Source organism: Microcaecilia unicolor, chromosome 3, assembly GCF_901765095.1.
Source record: "Microcaecilia unicolor chromosome 3, aMicUni1.1, whole genome shotgun sequence".
In the NCBI taxonomy this organism is placed as follows: Eukaryota; Metazoa; Chordata; class Amphibia; order Gymnophiona; family Siphonopidae; genus Microcaecilia; species Microcaecilia unicolor.
The window spans coordinates 378,753,836-378,772,405 of record NC_044033.1 but is presented as its reverse complement, the minus strand read 5'-3'; the positions used below and the strand labels follow the sequence as shown (position 1 = coordinate 378,772,405).

The following is an 18,570-nucleotide window of genomic DNA, read 5'->3' as shown; positions in this document are numbered from 1 at the left end:
CGGAGTCGAGCAGGGCGAGGTTGCAGACACAGGTCCGTGAACTTGTGTCTGACACCGAGGGTGAGGCCTCGTGGGAGGAAGAGGAAGATCCCAGATATTTCTCTGACGAGGAGTCTGAGGGTCTTCCGTCTGATCCCACTCCCTCTCCTGAGAGACAGCTTTCTCCTCCCGAGAGTCTGTCTTTTGCCTCCTTTGTCCGGGAGATGTCTACGGCCATCCCCTTCCCGGTGGTTGTGGAGGACGAGCCCAGGGCTGAAATGTTTGAGCTCCTGGACTATCCTTCTCCACCTAAGGAAGCGTCCACTGTTCCCTTGCACCATGTCCTGAAGAAGACATTGCTTGCGAACTGGACCAAGCCATTAACTAATCCCCACATTCCCAAGAAGATCGAGTCCCAGTACCGGATCCATGGGGACCCAGAGCTGATGCGCACTCAGTTGCCTCATGACTCTGGAGTTGTGGATTTGGCCCTAAAGAAGGCTAAGAGTTCTAGGGAACATGCTTCGGCGCCCCCGGGCAAGGACGCTAGAACCTTAGACTCCTTTGGGAGGAAGGCCTACCATTCCTCTATGCTCGTGTCCAAGATCCAGTCTTACCAGCTCTACACGAGCATACACATGCGGAATAATGTGCGGCAGTTGGCGGGCTTGGTTGATGCTCTTCCCCCTGAGCAAGCCAAGCCTTTTCAGGAGGTGGTCAGGCAGCTGAAGGCGTGCAGAAAATTCCTGGCCAGAGGAGTTTATGACACTTTTGATGTTGCGTCCAGGGCCGCTGCTCAAGGTGTGGTGATGCGCAGGCTCTCATGGCTGCGTGCCGCCGACCTGGAGAATAGAATCCAGCAGCGGATTGCGGACTCGCCTTGCCGTGCGGATAACATTTTTGGCGAAAAAGTCGAGCAGGTGGTAGAGTCTCTCCACCAGCGGGACACCGCATTCGACAAGTTCGCCCGCCGGCAGCCTTCAGCTTCTACCTCTACAGGTAGACGATTTTTCGGGGGAAGGAAGACTGTTCCCTATACTTCTGGCAAGCGTAGGTACAATCCTCCTTCCCGACAGCCTGCGGCCCAGGCTAAGCCCCAGCGCGCTCGCTCTCGTCAGCAGCGTGCGAATCAGCAAGGCCCCGCGGCTCCCCAGCAAAAGCAAGGGGCGAGCTTTTGACTGGCTCCAGCAGAGCATAGCCGACATCCAAGTGTCAGTGCCGGGCGACCTGCCTGTCGGAGGGAGGTTGAAAGCTTTTCACCAAAGGTGGCCTCTCATAACCTCCGATCAGTGGGTTCTCCAAATAGTCCGGCAAGGATACACCCTCAATTTGGCCTCACAACCTCCAAATTGTCCACCGGGAGCTCAGTCCTACAGCTTCCAGCACAAGCAGGTACTTGCAGAGGAACTCTCCGCCCTTCTCAGCGCCAATGCGGTCGAGCCCGTGCCATCCGGGCAAGAAGGGCTGGGGTTCTATTCCAGGTACTTCCTTGTGGAAAAGAAAACAGGGGGGATGCGTCCCATCCTAGACCTAAGGGCCCTGAACAAATATCTCGTAAAAGAAAAGTTCAGGATGCTTTCCCTGGGCACCCTTCTCCCCATGATTCAGCAAAACGATTGGCTATGCTCTCTGGACTTGAAGGATGCCTACACACACATCCCGATACTGCCAGCTCACAGACAGTATCTGCGATTTCAGCTGGGCGCACGCCACTTCCAGTACTGTGTGCTACCCTTTGGGCTCGCCTCTGCGCCCAGGGTGTTCACAAAGTGCCTAGCTGTGGTAGCAGCGGCGCTTCGCAGGCTGGGGGTGCACGTGTTCCCATATCTCGACGATTGGCTGGTGAAGAACACATCCGAGGCAGGAGCCCTGCAGTCCATGCAGATGACTATTCGCCTCCTGGAGCTACTGGGGTTTGTGATAAATTACCCAAAGTCCCATCTTCTCCCAGTGCAGAAACTCGAATTCATCGGAGCCCTGCTGGATTCTCGGACGGCTCGCGCCTATCTCCCAGAGGCGAGGGCCAACAACTTGTTGTCCCTCGTCTCGCGGGTGCGAGCGTCCCAGCAGATCACAGCTCGGCAGATGTTGAGATTGCTGGGCCACATGGCTTCCACAGTTCATGTGACTCCCATGGCCCGCCTTCACATGAGATCTGCTCAATGGACCCTAGCCTCCCAGTGGTATCAGGCCGCCGGGGGTCTAGAGGACGTGATCCACCTGTCCACGAGTTTTCTCGAATCCCTGTATTGGTGGACGATTTGCTCCAATTTGACTCTGGGACGTCCCTTCCAAATTCCTCAGCCTCAAAAAGTGCTGACCACGGATGCGTCTCTCCTGGGATGGGGAGCTCATGTCGATGGGCTTCACACCCAAGGAAGGTGGTCCCTCCAAGAAAGCGATCTACAGATCAATCTTCTGGAGTTGCGAGCGATCTGGAACGCTCTGAAGGCTTTCAGAGATCGGCTGTCCCACCAAATTATCCAAATTCAGACAGACAATCAGGTTGCCATGTACTATGTCAACAAGCAGGGGGGCACCGGATCTCGCCCCCTGTGTCAGGAAGCCGTCAGCATGTGGCTCTGGGCTCGCCGTCAAGGCATGGTGCTCCAAGCCACATATCTGGCAGGCGTAAACAACAGTCTGGCCGACAGGTTGAGCAGGATTATGCAACCTCACGAGTGGTCGCTCAATTCCCGTGTGGTGCGACAGATCTTCCAGGCGTGGGGCACCCCCCTGGTGGATCTCTTCGCATCTCAAGTGAACCACAAGGTCCCTCAGTTCTGTTCCAGGCTTCAGGCCCACGGCAGACTGGCGTCGGATGCCTTCCTCCTGGATTGGGGGGAAGGTCTGCTGTATGCTTATCCTCCCATTCCTCTGGTGGGGAAGACTTTGTTGAAACTCAAGCAAGACCGAGGCACCATGATTCTGATTGCTCCCTTTTGGCCGCGTCAGATCTGGTTCCCTCTTCTTCTGGAGTTATCCTCCGAAGAACCGTGGAGATTGGAGTGTTTTCCGACCCTCATCACGCAGGACGAAGGGGCTCTTCTGCATCCCAACCTCCAGTCCCTGGCTCTCACGGCCTGGATGTTGAGGGCGTAGACTTTGCCACTTTGGGTCTGCCAGAGGGTGTCTCCCGCATCTTGCTTGCTTCCAGGAAAGACTCCACTAAGAGAAGTTACTTCTTTCATTGGAGGAGGTTTGCCGTCTGGTGTGACAGCAAGGCCCTAGATCCTCGCTCTTGTCCTACACAGACCCTGCTTGAATACCTTCTCCACTTGTCTGAGTCTGGTCTGAAGACCAACTCCGTAAGGGTTCACCTTAGTGCAATCAGTGCATACCATTACCAAGTGGAAGGTAAGCCGATCTCAGGACAGCCTTTAGTTGTTCGCTTCATGAGAGGTTTGCTTTTGTCAAAGCCCCCTGTCAAGCCTCCTACAGTGTCATGGGATCTCAATGTCGTTCTCACCCAGCTGATGAAACCTCCTTTCGAGCCACTGAATTCCTGCCATCCGAAGTACTTGACCTGGAAGGTCATTTTCTTGGTGGCAGTTACCTCGGCTCGTAGAGTCAGTGAGCTTCAGGCCCTGGTAGCCCAGGCCCCTTACACCAAATTTCATCACAACAGAGTAGTCCTCCGCACTCACCCTAAGTTTCTGCCAAAGGTTGTGTCGGAGTTCCATCTGAACCAGTCAATTGTCTTGCCAACATTCTTTCCCCGTCCTCATTCCTGCCCTGCTGAACGTCAGCTGCACACATTGGACTGCAAGAGAGCATTGGCCTTCTATCTGGAGCGGACACAGCCCCACAGACAGTCCGCCCAATTGTTTGTTTCTTTTGATCCCAACAAGAGGGGAGTGGCTGTAGGGAAACGCACCATATCCAATTGGCTAGCAGATTGCATTTCCTTCACTTACGCCCAGGCTGGGCTGGCTCTTGAGGGTCATGTCACGGCTCATAATGTTAGAGCCATGGCAGCGTCGGTAGCCCACTTGAAGTCAGCCACCATGGAGGAAATTTGCAAAGCTGCGACGTGGTCATCTGTCCACACATTCACATCTCATTACTGCCTGCAGCAGGATACCCGACGTGACAGTCGGTTCGGGCAGTCAGTTCTTCAGAACCTGTTTGGGCTTTAGGATCCAACTCCACCCCCCGAGGGCCCTGTTTGTTCTGTTCCAGGCTACACTCTCAGTTAGTTGGTAAATTTTTTAGGTCAATCTCAGTTATGTCCTCGCCGTTGCGAGGCCCAATTGACCAATGTTGTTGTTTTGAGTGAGCCTGGGGGCTAGGGATACCCCATCAGTGAGAACAAGCAGCCTGCTTGTCCTCGGAGAAAGCGAATGCTACATACCTGTAGAAGGTATTCTCCGAGGACAGCAGGCTGATTGTTCTCACAAACCCGCCCGCCTCCCCTTTGGAGTTGTGTCTTCCCTTGAAGTGTATTGTCTTGCTACATACTGGACTGGCCGGCTCGAGCCGGTTTCGGGCGGGAAGACGGCCGCGCATGCGCGGTGCGCGCGGGCGCGCGAGGGCTAGCAAAGGACTTTGCTAGTGAAGTTTCCGATTGGAGGGGCTGCCGTGGACGTCACCCATCAGTGAGAACAATCAGCCTGCTGTCCTCGGAGAATACCTTCTACAGGTATGTAGCATTCGCTATTTCTGAAGTGTTATACCACTAGGTTCTGTAAAATTGTATTGGCATTGCCATGTTACGGTGGACATGTACTTTTTGCTTTGTCATCAATAAAAACCGTTGAAACATAAAATTCAACAGGAGCCCGGCATTCACTCACTAAACGCCTTCACACTGCCATCTTGACACGCCCCCAGGACTTGGTTGTTTCTGATTTTCAGCGATAATGGAAAGCGAGGACGCCCATCTCAGAAACAACCAAATCCAACTCATTTGGTTGTGCAAGGAGCCAGCATTCATAGTGCACTGGTCCCCCTGACATGCCAGGACACCAACCGGGCACCCTAGGGGTCACTGCAGTGGACTAACTGATGCACTAACTGAACGGAAAAAGCCCTTCCCTTACCGATCCCTTAGTGATTCGGAAAGGAATGGGCATGCATAAAGGAAATCACATGCAAATGAGCTGCTCACTGTTAGCTCATTTGCACACGATTTCCTTCCTACGGAGGGGAAGCCAGTGCAGAGCAGCCAAACGTTATGAGTGGCTGCTCTGCGCATGCCAAAGATGGCTTCATACATGCAGACAAGCTGCATGTATAATAGCCATCTACAACCTTAAATTGCTATCTACAACCTTAAAAAAATATAAGTCCAGGTGAAAACGTCCAAGTGCTCGTCAGGGACGTCCCTGCGATGGCAGTTGAAGATGTCCAAAATGTGGATGTTTCTGTGAGAAGAATGTCCATGTCTGCTATGCCTCTGACATCCCCTTTATTTATTTGGATTTTGGATCACAAGTAGCAGCAGTGGGATTTGAACTGGCCACCTCTGGCTTGCAAGACCAGTGCTCTAAGCACTAGGCCACTCCTCCACTCTACTCTGCTCTACTCCCTTGAAATTTGGCCGTCTGTGTGTGTGTGGGGGGGGGGCAGTTTAGGACGTCCAAAATGTTTGAAAGAAGGATGTCCACACCTTCGTTATGCCTCCGCTGACACACACATACCTCCCCCCAGGGACCTGCATACTGCCCCTCTCCCACAGGGACAGCCAAATTTCAAGGGAGTGGAGCAGAATGGAGGAGTGGCTTAGTGGTTAGAGCACCAGTCTTGCAATCCAGAGGTAGCAGGTTTTAATCCCACTGCTGCTACTTATGATCCAAAATCCAAATAAATAAATGGGGTGTCAGAGGAATAACAGGCATGGACATCCTTCTCACAGAAGCATCTAGGCATGGATGTCCTTCTCACAGAAACATCCACATTTTGGACATCCTCAGCTGCCATCGCAGGGACGGAGACATAGCGAAGGACGTCCTTCACCCATACTCTAAAAAAAAAAAAAGAAAGACGTCCTTGATGAGCACTTGGACGTTTTCACCTGAACTTATATTTTTCTAAGGTTGTAGATGGCAATTTATTTAAGGTTGTAGACGGCTATTATACACGCAGCTTGTCTGCATGTATGAAGCCATCTTTGGCATGGCATGTTAGTTGAATTACTGAGCCTTGATTGTCTTTCACAATGGGTGGTGACAGGGTTACTATGCTCTTATTCCAGTGGTGGTGGTGGTGGTAGTACGGTTTCTTTCAGATAGCATGGGTTCCCTGAATGCTGAATACTTACTTCTGTGAATAGGTGAAGGATAAACCCCTGGGTGGGTGAAAATTCCCTCACACAAATAGCACAGAAGTACTACTACTATTTATCATTTCTATAGTGCTACAAGGCAGCCAGCAGCCCATTTTTGCAGGGGCCTCGGGAAGGACTGTGGGGGGGGGGGGGGGGGTCACCCATTCCTCTCTGCTCTCTCTCCATACCCAAGTTAAAAATGTTACCTTTTTTGGCAGGGATGCCCAAGCCCTGCTAGCTGAAGAGCACCACAGCCTGAACCTCTCCCTTCATGTATGTGAACAGAGCATGAGCAAGGAGTTCCAGTATCGGCAGCTGGAAATCAGAGCTCTTCGACTGATATGGCTTGGACATCCCTGTCAACTATTCAGGGAACTCCAGTTTTTGGGGGCCCAGGCTCCCAAGGCCCTCTCCCCGTGGCTACAGGGAGAAGAGGGCGCTCACCAATATCACTGCTTGCAGCCTTCAACCCCTTCCCTGAGTAGGATTTACAGATGATAGCAGCTTCAATCTTTGTTCTTAGCTGACCAGGATGTAAGATCCAGTGTCCCTGTGACCAGTTCCTCTGCCTTAGATGGAAAGTGGTGGATCAGACTGATCTCTCTGAACAGTTTCAGCCAAATGAGAATGCTTGAGTCTCTTATTTCAGGCTCTGGGGGACTCTGCTTAAGACACTGGCAGTCCCTGCATAATTACTGCTCCTACTTCTCTCTTAATTCCTTGTTCAGGGAGCTAAGCTCCTGGCAGACACATAGGTGGGGTTCTCCACTCACTGCACTTCTATATCCTTCTTAGCTGGATTCCCTCTAGGAGACAAAAGACATGACTCTCTCCTTGTAATTGGGTTTTATATACTTTCCTCCAAAACTCCTGTTTGAATCCTATTGACACTTCATTTTTGGAGCAGGGACCAAAATGCTCTGTTTGCAACTGCAATGACATAATGTTTTGACAGCCTGCTACAGGTACAAACTCCACTTCACTGTGATAAGAGTCCAATTACCTTTGCTTCCAAAAGCAGTTCAATGGATTTCTGTTTGTGCAAATGTATGGGGCTGGTTTTAACTTGCTGTATTTATGTTTATACTTGTACATTTTACTATTGTTGTACTGTTAACAAAATTGTAAGTTTGATGTTAAACTGTACCTACTGTACACCACCTTGGGTGAATCTCTTCATAAAAGTGGTTAATAAATCCAAATAAAATAAAATATACAGCTACGCAGTTCAAGTAAGTAGTTGAGCTCAGGCCAGCAGAGGAGGAGGAACAGGTCTGATGTGCATCCATGTCTTTCTTATGCCACATGATCCAGGAGGGCAGATTAAGTGTGTGTGTGGGAGGGAGGGGTTGTACAAGCAATCAGTGGGCATGTGCTGCAAGGGATAGGGATCAGAAACCTGACAAATTTTCTGCCTTCTGTTCCATATGCAGAATTCTGTGCAAATTCTGTATTACACTGTGGCACAGACTTTCCCCAGGAGTAACCTATGATTAGGCAGAACAACAATTATTACGCTGAGCCCTAAAACAGCAACACACTTACTACAGGTAAAATAGAATAAATGTGACTTCTTCAGTTCTCTACTGAGAAACTTCAACAAGGGATCACAAATTAGAAATAAGAAGACAAAAATTGAGCTGGGAACCCCAAGAAGTTAAATTAGGTATATAGTTCAACACAAGAGAAAACAGAAAGGCATTTCCTTTTCTAATGAACACAATACATAGAAATCTGCAATGCACATTTCCCAGCTCTAACCTATTTCAGTTAATAAATTAAAAATAACACTTTTTTTTCTGCCTTTGTTGTCTGGATGTTTTATTTTTCCATTATTAGTCCCGATTTCTCTTTTCTGCTTTCCTGTCTTCTGCTACTTCTGTTTCCACCGGCCACTGTCCATTTATTTTTACTTTCTCTTCCTCTCTTATCCCATTCCCTCACTACACTTGCCTTTGACACATTGATCTTTCCCTTAAAGTTCTCTCCTCCCCTTTTTTCCTTTTTGCTGCTCTTTTCACTCAGATTTCACCATCTCACTCCTTTTTACTTTTCATCTACCTATCAACTTTCCATCACATTCTGTCACCCCCTAGCTCTCCCATTTCTCAGCCTCCGATTTCCTTTCATCTACTCCCCATTACCAAACTTCTGCCTTCTGTAATCACTATCTTCTTCTGATTCATCTCCTTGACAACCTTCCCATGGCCTCTCTGACGTGGTCCCACCATTACCAGCATTTCCCCTCCCTATCCCTCACACCACCCTTGTAGCCCAGCATCTCCTTCTTCTCTCCTCTTGAAACCTAACATCTCTCTGCCTTTTTTCTCTCCACCCACAGTATCTCTCTGTCTCATCTCTCCCTCCCACCCACCTATCTCTCATCTTCCTCCATCATTCCCTTCCTTCCTTCTGCCCCCTCCCAACATCTCTCCCTCACTCCCTTCTGCTGCCCCTCTAATCCCTGACATCTCTCCCTTCCTTTTGTCCCCTTCCCAAGTCTGACATCTGTTCCTCCCTCCCTTCCACCCCATTCCCTGAAGCCATTGTCCACCATCCCTCCCTTCCAAACCCAACATCTCTCCTTCCCTGCCTCCTGTTGGCAACATCTTTTCTCCTGCCTGTTGTCCAACAGGACACACTCTCTCTCTCTCTACCCCCCCCCCCCCCCCGAGTCTCATTGTCCAGCATTTCTTTTCCAACAACCCTCCCCTTCCACGAGTCCAACATCTCTCCTTCACAAGACAATCTCTCTCTATCTTCCTCCATGATTTTTCGTTCACCCCCCTCCCACACACGTATTTCAGGTTGCTCCGCCTTTCCCTTTCACTCCGCCACTGCCGCAGGCCTTGGCATCTTCTCTGTACTATGACCTGCCCCTGAGGAAAACAGGAAGTTATATCAGAAGCCATGTTGCAATTTGGAGAAGACGCCGAGGCCTTCAGCAGAGCAGCTTATGTGAATTGCCTGGCTACCACCCCAGTGACCCTTAGAAGGCAAATAATGGCTTAAGGGGGAGAGGTGAGATGCCGTAGTGGGGCATGGATATAGAAGATGGAAGTGAGGTGCTGACAGTTGAGCGGGAGTGGGGGGAGCAGGGCAGGAAGATGAGCAACAAGGGCAGCAAAATGCTGCATATACAGCAAGTATTGACTCTTGTGTCTTCTCACTGCTCATTTACTGCTCTTCTTCTGCCAACAGTGATGCCGCTCCTGAAAGAGTGCCGCCTGAGGCCTGTGCCTCACTTGGCCTCATTATAGGACCATCCCTGCTTATCACCTTTACCCAATGATAGACTTTGATTATACCCATTAGACTGTGATGCTGTCTGCTGCAATTCCAAATACTTGCTGTTGTCTGACATATCTTTCTCTCTGTTTTGTTAGGTAAAGTGGAGAAGGAAGACTCTGATTGTCAGTCCCTGAAAACAGAGGCAAGTATCTCAGTGGCCTCCAGCAGTCTTCCTTGTTTTGCTTCTTTTCCTGTCAGTTCATTTATTTTTATTATTTATTTTCTTCTTTTGTGTGGTGCATATACTAATGCAGACTTGAGCTCAAGGTTTCCAGAGTAAACCATAAGACCAGGTAAGAGGAGAAGGGAGTAACGTGAGGTCCATTATTGTGGCAGTCTCTCTTGACTCTGTTGGGGAGTGAGGAGAATGAGGATGGGGAAGAGACAAAGAAGGAGACTGCAATTTTGATTTTCATGTCTTTATTTGTCCATCTGCCTTGCATGTGTTATGTGAACAAGATGTCTTGGACATAGATTGATCACTCATTCCTTATTTTATGACTTTGCTGCATTCTTTTTAGAATTTCATACTCGTTGTCTTTTTATTTAGGTCCAAATGTTTCTTTTTTGTTTCTGCCGTACCCTTCACAAAAGGCAATGGACACAAAGCCCAATTAAGCCAGCCATACAATTCATCAAAGTTGGAAATGGGAAAAGACCACAAAAGTCCTGGGTGTAGCAGGTTCAGGTTAGAGATGTGGCCCACAAGAATTTGCCCAGTTTGCCTTTTTTTTTTTTTTTTTAAAGCTTTATGCCTAATCACAGAATAAAGCAGATTAAGGCATGTACTCGCCTGGTCTTGGGCTTGTAGCAGGTCATATTGTTACCACATTGTAGATGTTTCTTTTAGTCTAGTTGCACTCAGTAATTGCTGTAGTGCCTCATTCTGTATTAATTAATAATTAAAGAGAACTAGATTTTGGTAGGCAGCACTCATTGTGTGATTCATGGACAGATTGCCAATGTTCTATGTTTTAACTTCAGTGTCCTGTACCAATGAGGGCTCTTGTGGAGTAACTGCAGTGCTGTATAGTAGGCAGAGGTGATATGCAGAGACCAAGTCCTGCTAGTTCCAGTACAACAAGGGTCATATACCAGAAAGACATTTTGGTTTCTTTAAGTTCCAATGATAATTATGTCATTATTAAGAGAAGTACATCAGTAATACAGTAACAAGTTATATTAAGATAGACAGTCACTGTATGGTCCCTTGAGTGTGGCACTGAATCCATGAACAGCATGTTTGTGATATATGTAATAGGATGGGAAGAAAACAAAGATCTTGGTTGCTTCAGCCATACTAGTTTTCAGTTATATATACATTTGTGGAGCCATATGGAAAACTCAGTTGTCAGAGTTCCTTGATCAAAGTTTGGTTCTCATCTCTTGTTTCTGTTCTTGTGATTAGCTGGATCAGGAAATGCTGCTCTTCATTGCACTGAGAGCCATATATTGATCTTAGGAGATACCTCATGACTGACTAAAGTTAATTTTTTTTCTTGTGTTTGATAGTTTTCTCCTGCATTTTTAATCTTCCAAAACAATTGGAGCTGCCTTTTATTGGCCTTCAACACCAAGGGCCTTCATTCAAAACTACTAGTGAATTTCCCCCCTCCTTTTTTTTTGTATCTTCCTCTTAACAAAATGTGGCTTCCTTCAGAACCCAGAGCTTACTTGTGCCCCCTGGGTGTTGCTGTTGAGTGATAACCACAAAGGCTGAGTAATAGAAAGATCTGCCCTGGGAGTTGAACCCATGTCCTCAACATAGCAGCATAGCCACTGGACCCATTCATTTAACATTGTTAAAAGAGTTGCCTTCTCTTTTCTTGGACAGAGTAAATTGTTGCACTAAAGGCCACTTAAGAGTATCCAGGAGTTGTAGGAAATGAAAGTAGAATTAGGGGTCATGCATATGTGTATCTGAGTGCGCCGAAGAAACGTGCTCCTTTGTGCGCTCCTTTATGCACCTCCTGAGTGCCCTGAGTGCCCGGTCCGTTCTTATCATAGGTAAGCCTCATTCTATACTTCTGTAACTCTTTTCTCTGATTATTTTCTTAGTTCTGTATATGTGTCTTCACCAGCCCATCCCAGTGTTTTGTGGACACCACCCTCAGCAGAACCCTAGAGCACCTTCTTCTCCTTTATCTAGACAATTAATTAACTTTCCCACTCACCACTTCCTCCCTTTCCCCTCAATCCCACTTTTCCACTACAACTAGGCCTTCTCAACTACCATTCGATCCGCAACAAATGTTTCTTAATCCTAGACCTTATAACAGAGTATCGCTTAGATATTCTGTGTCTAACCAAAACTTGGCTCACTGACTGATACTTCTTATTTAAATCAGGCGGTTCCTCCAGACTACACCTATCTCTATCATAATCGCCCAAACCATTGTAGTGGAGGTCTCACCATTATTTTCTCACCTAGATTTAGCTACTTTCAACATAACATTGCCCCCCCACCCCCCCATCGAGGCCCTTCATTTTCACCTTTCAGATTCCACCTCTGCTGATTTCTTACACCTTTGTCACCCTACTCCTTTGTCTGCTGCCTCTTTTAACTATCTTTGCTCACTTATCATTGATCACTTTCTTAATAACGTGCATCCCATCATCTTAGGGAACTTTAATATTTATATAGACAATTGTACTTCCTCCTACTCCTCAGACCTCTTTATCTTAATTTCTGATCTTAATCTCACTAAACATGTGATCAGTCCTACCCACTGTGATGGTCACACCCTAGACTTAATTCGATCACTCGTAAATGATACCAAAGCTCTGCGTCTGGCTTTGGTTCGACCTATCCCCTGGTGAGACCATTTCTTTATTTTATTTAATCTCACAACTTCTTCCTCACTGACTGTCCCATTAAATAAGACATTTTCCTCCAGGGACTTTTCTGAAATCACGTCATCATCTCTTTCTGTACATCTTCATTTAGATATTTCCTCTTTCAATACTTTATCTTTAGAAGAGCAAATTGCACACTAGAATTCTGACTTAAAGGAGGTCTATGATTCCCTGGCCCCCTTAACTGTACACAGCTTTTCCTATCCCAGTTGCCCCTCTGATCTGCATCTCCATAAAAAAACAATTGAGACAGGCAGAAAGAAAATAGTTATTTCTCTCTACCAACTCTTCTTTCCTTGCCTTTAAGGCCAGTGCTCGATCTTATAAAACAGGCTATTACTACCACCAAAAAAAAAACTATTACTCTGCTAAAATTACTAAAGCCCCCAATACAGTGATTCTATATAAAACCCTTAAGACACTGACTACATTTAGAAATTCTCAAGCCACAAGGACTAACCCAGCCCTCCAGCACAATTACTTGCAATGCATTTTGAATCTAAAATCCTGATTCTCTAAGGCCATCTTCTATTACTTCACAGCCCCCCCCCCCCCCCCCCAACCTCTATCCTAAGTTCTGTACTAGCACTCTATCTAACTTTCAAATCCCTACTATGGCTGACGTCTCTAAAATACTGTCCCAAATGCGATCTACCGCCACTCTTCTGTATCTCCTACCTTCAACTCTGATTAAAAAAATATCAATCTATCTTTCTCCCCTTCCTTCATTCTGTGGTTTCATTGTCGCTTACCACTGGACTCATGCCTCAAGTCTGGGAAAAATGCTATTACTTATCCTAAAATCAAAGATCCCAAACTGTCTTTCAGTGACCCATCAAACTACAGGCCTATAGCCAACCTTCCTTTTCTTGTCAAGATTGTTGAAAAAATTGTTCATTCTCAACTTACTGATTTCATTATTCAAACCAGTGTCCTGCACCCAAACCAGACTGGATTTTGCCAACATCATAGCACTGAACCAGCATTACTAGGCCTCACCAGTATTATTCACTACTTCCTGAATACGTCTAAACCAGTAATTCTCCTTTCCCTAGACCTTTCCACAGCTTTTGACTTAATTGACCATTCTATTCTGCTGTCTCGCCTACTCTCTAAAGGAATCACAGCCAATGTCCACCAATGATTCCTTTCCTACCTGGAAAACAGACAATACACTATCTATTCCAACGACACTCATTCCACCCCTTTTCACCTTGCAATAGGCGTCCCCCAATGGTCTATTCTTTCTCCTTTTCTCTTCAATATTTTCCTGGCTCCCCTCCTTATACTAGCACAGTCCATCGACTTAACTACTTTTGTATGTGCAGATGACATTCAGATCCTCTGTGCAATAGATATTTTGTCACTTAACACCCGTCTTAAGCAAATTACATCATGGCTTACAGAAAATAAGCTGGTTCTTAACCTAGACAAATCTAAAGTTATTTTGTTCTCCCCTTCTTCGGATCACTTCTATCTTCTCCTATTCTTCCTAATGGTTGACTTGTATCTCAGGTTCTTTCTACGCGCATTCTTGGATTAATTTTCAATTCCACACTCACCCTTAGTGAGCAAATTTCCAAAGTTGTTCAACTTTACTTCTATAAATTACATCTCATTAGATCAGTCCAACCTGTATTACATCCTTCTGCTATCAACATCCTCATACATTCTCTAGTTACAAAAATAAACTACTGCAATTCTCTTTATCTTGGACTCCATGTCAAAGATTGTTACCATTTACAGTTGGTCCAAAACACTGCCATCAGAATCACCTACCATCTTAAAAAATATAGTCATGTTACTTGTCACCTTAAAACCTGTAAAGGGAGGGTCCGCTTCCTCCTCTTGGGTGGAGCCAGCAAGCCTGCAGGGCTCCCAGGGTTCCAGGACAGAATGCTGCTGATACTGGGACTCAGGGCCAAAGTATTTTATCAAGGCAATTTCATACCAAAAATTATAACATGTTCTTCAAAACAAAAGGTATAGCCCTCTTAATATAGTCTTCAAAAGAAAAAGGTACAGTCCTCATAATATAATCTTCAAAAGAAAAAAAGGTACAGTCCAGGTCCCTAAATCCCTCAGCAAATGCTCAGCTCCTCAAGACCTCAGTTCTTCTATTAGGTCATTAGCTTTCCCTTCCCCCTCCTTCAGAAGGGTTTAGTAAGAGTTCAGCACACTTCCAATATAGCACACCGGTTCACAACAAATCTTCATGGACAGTCTTTGCACATCAAACCAATACCACAAATCACCTGCCTCTTTCACAGCACAGAGGGAACCCTGTAAGGAGCAGGGTTGACAGTTTCTCCCACCTCTCAGCACCACACCCGGTGTGGCCTCCTCCACTGCCTTCAAGTGCTGGGCAGGGCAACCTTTGAATTCTCCCACTCCATGGTAGCTGGCTCCTCTCCCTTAGGCAGCTCTAGTGGCAGGCTACTTCCTTCCTCCACATACTCCATGGAATCTCTCTCTCCATTCGTCTCCCCTCTCTCCTGGTGACTGAGAGCCTCCAAGAAATCTGCTCTCCCCTTCTCACATCTGGGGGGAATCATATACTGATGGTGAAGCCAGGGAAACTGAGCTTCATCCTTCCCTCTTCCTCTAGTGGGGAAGGGAGTAACAGGCTCACCCTGCCTCGAGCCATTGTTCCCCCTGCTGGGGCTGGGCATTCATTCCATTTTTTTAGGACTACTCTCTTCTCTCATTCTTGCAAGGACTTCTGGGACCCGTAGTTATGGGCTCAACTACTTCACTGGGGAATCTCTGGGGCTTGCCTTGTCACAAACCTCCCATTGGTTACCCGTCTCACACCGCATCACATATAAGATTCTCTTGCTAATCTTCAAAACCCTCACTTTCTCGGAACCTCTTTACCTCTCATGATACCTCACTCCCTATTTTCAAACTCGCACTCTCGGATCTGCTTAACTTAATCTCCTCACCATTCCCACTCATCTTAAAAATTTTCATGAACATAGTAGACACACCATGTTCTCATTTCAAGGTCCTAAACTATGGAATTCCCTACCGTCTCATCTCAGACAGATTACCTCTTTGCCACTTTTCAAAGCCAAGCTTAAAACATTTTTTTTCAAGATGAGTATTCTTAGCTGCTCCAGATGAGGCAACGTGTACCTGGTAAACCTGTTTCCCTCCCTTGCTGTTTTCCCTCCCCTATTCTTGTCTATTTTTACATTGTAGTTCAACTTTACCCCTTCTGTATCATGTTTGTCTTTGTTAGTATTTTCCCCTTTCTCTTTTTGGTCATCCTGTTGGGCGAGATAGTAAATGTTTAATAAACTTGAAACTTGATCCAGGATTCTGTGGGTCAGAGTGTGTATATATAAGCACCCTGTTTTAGAGAGAGGACCACAGTGCTTGTTTACACAAACTATGGTGAGTTTGTGGAATATTCTAGCTATGGAAAGAATAGAAAAACCACTGTGTACATTCAACTTCAGTTAAGCCAAATTCTTGCAGGATAATTGAATGTACAGTAACTAAGAGGGCCAGATCACTGCTCATCTGTAGCTCTCTGTGCAGCACAAAATAGATGTGTTTGTGACTCTAAACACGGCAAGTAGTTTAAATCTCTGGATCTGCCCTTTTTGTTTGCGTCTGCTGCACCATTATGTTTTTTTTCCTATATTGCTCTGCTTTATTCATGGGCATACCAGTAATAGTTGTTTCCAAGTGAAGGGTAGTCAGTTTCTTTCTACTTCTTTTGAACTTTCAGCTCTGTAAGAACCAGGGCAGGGATTCAGCACCATGAACCTTGATTTGGACGTACCCAGGGATTTATTTTCCTTTATTTTTTTTTTCCTGTCTCAACTCATGTAGCCCAGTCATTGCATTGTCAAGTCTTGTCATTGCAGTGACAAGTCTTCTGCCAGGGACCATGCAGCTCCTCCTGGACCCTGCAATCATGGGCCTATCCATTGAGCCTGCAAAGAGGTGGGAAAATGTGGGATACAAATGCAATAAATAAATCCAGGTACTAGGTGTCACAGTTGCACAATGGCTTTGACTTTCTCCTTACCAGAGTCTACATGAACTCTGCCTCTACAGCATTATCAGTCTGATCTGACCCAGAGAGTGGAAGGCCTAACCCGGGGATTAAACTCATGTTCTTTGCATGTATGTGCAAAGCATTGCCACTGGGCCATCAGGCCAACCCAATGTAGCATCATTTTACAAATTTCATAAAGCCAAATACTAAGTGAGCTTCTCTTTCAGTATTTACAATGCAAAAAGTGATTTTAGGAATGTAATAAAGCATGTGTACTAGAGCCAACCATTAGCAATAAGAATATTACATTAGAAATAAGGATGTTTGAAGAACCCAAAAGTGAAAGAACTGAATTAAATAGAAGTTTTTAAGGCGACAAGCCAGGTGCAATTTTTCCAGGAGCACAAGGAGAAAAGAGTGAAGTGGCACTGTACTTAGTTTTGCTGGTATATATTAAAACAGGTAGGTTATATTGGTGATATAGTCTCTGTATTCAAAATTAAATCCATATTGGGATAAAATAGCTACAGACCTATTTAATGTCATTCATGTATTTTAACAGAGGAGATAATTTTTTACATTGAAGGGGTGATGGTGATCACTTAAAATCAGCATGAGTTGAGGAACAACAGACTCTGCCAGACCAGTCTTATTGATTTTATTCCAAGAATGTGAGCTGTAAGCTGAATATGGCTAAATGTTTGATATGGTTTGGAAGACAATTTTGAGGGCCAATCTAGTGCATAAGAGTGTTTTACCTGCAGAAATGAGCTATTTGAAAACTATCCATCTCCAGGTTTAAGTATAGAGTAAATATTGTTCAACAACATGCATAATTTTATCTGCATTTAATGGAGGCATACCAATGGTGGCATTAGGGCATATATTGAAACAACATGCATAATATTGTGTTTTTAAAAATACATGCGTTTACTCAGAAATAGTATCCCTCTCCCCCTCCCAAAAAAAAAAGATAGAAATGTTTGCAGATAATTCACTTTGAAACTTTTCTAAGGTAAAAGTATCTGTACACTTTGATTTAATACTCCTTAGGACAGATTTTCAAATTATGGGTCAGATGTACTAAGAATTTCCCTATTGATATTGAGGGCCTGATTTTATAACAGCATACCTATGTGAGAGATCCAAAAAGGCACCTATTTTAGCCTATTAGATATAGAGGGGCATAATCGAACGCGAACGCCTATCTCCATGGGTGTCTATGTCCGAAAATGGGTATGTGAAGAGGTGGGACAGACCGTATTTTCGAAAAAATGGACGTTTTTCAGCTGGGCATTTGTTTTTTTTAGCGATAATAGAAACTAAAAACGCCCAGCTCAAAAACGTCCTAATCCGAGCCATTTGGTCGTGGGAGGGGCCACGATTCGTAGTACACTCGCCCCCCTGACATGCCAGGACACCAACTGGGCACCCTAGAGGTCAGTGCGGTGGACTTCAGACAACACTGGCACATGCATAGCTCCCTTACCATGGGTGCTGAGCACCCAACCCCCCTCCCCCAAAACCCACTACCCACAAATGTACAACACTACCATAGCTCTTAGGGGTGAAGGGGGCACCTACATGTGGGTACAGTGGGTTTTGGAGGCCTCCCATTTACCAGCACATGTGTTACAGGTGGGGGGGGGGGGTGGGCGGGCCTGGGTCCACCTGGCTGAAGTGCACTGCGGTACCCACTAAAAGTGCTCCAGGGACCTGCATACACGCAGGCCTCTAGGACTTGTTGCTGCTATATAACATTGGCACACCAGTTGACACCTGAAGACTAATCTCTCCGAAAATGTCCTTTATTGGAATAAGCACGCTTACTCACAGTTAACTGCAGATCAGAGGTTGTGCCCCACTGGCAATGAGTCTCCCTGGTACTGAGATTAGCAGTAGGTCAGAACTGGCAGAATGGTGTACAATGCCCTCTTTCAGCCACATTCAAGGTAAGAACTAAGTTCTGTAACGTGGCTAACACGTGAAAGGGATCTAAAACTGGCTTACAAAAATGGCCACTACCTCATGAACTACCGGAAACAAAACAGGGCACACTCTGACCCAGTAAGCAGGGGGAAAAGCACCATGAGAGTAGAGCCTACCAACTACCAACATCGTGAGCATTTGCCACAAGCTAGTGGAATCACGGAGCCCAATACCC

At 46.1% G+C, this 18,570-nt stretch overlaps 1 protein-coding gene across 1 annotated transcript in view; it reads left to right on the top strand.

Moving 5' to 3' along the window:
* DNMT3A (DNA methyltransferase 3 alpha) overlaps positions 1 to 18,570 on the top strand; it is an 806,037-nt gene that overhangs the window by 410,110 nt on the left and 377,357 nt on the right. Inside the window, exon 5 of the mRNA XM_030198633.1 lies at positions 9,634 to 9,680. Within this exon, the coding sequence (XP_030054493.1) occupies positions 9,634 to 9,680 (47 nt within the window). The remainder of the gene's footprint in view (positions 1 to 9,633; positions 9,681 to 18,570) is intronic.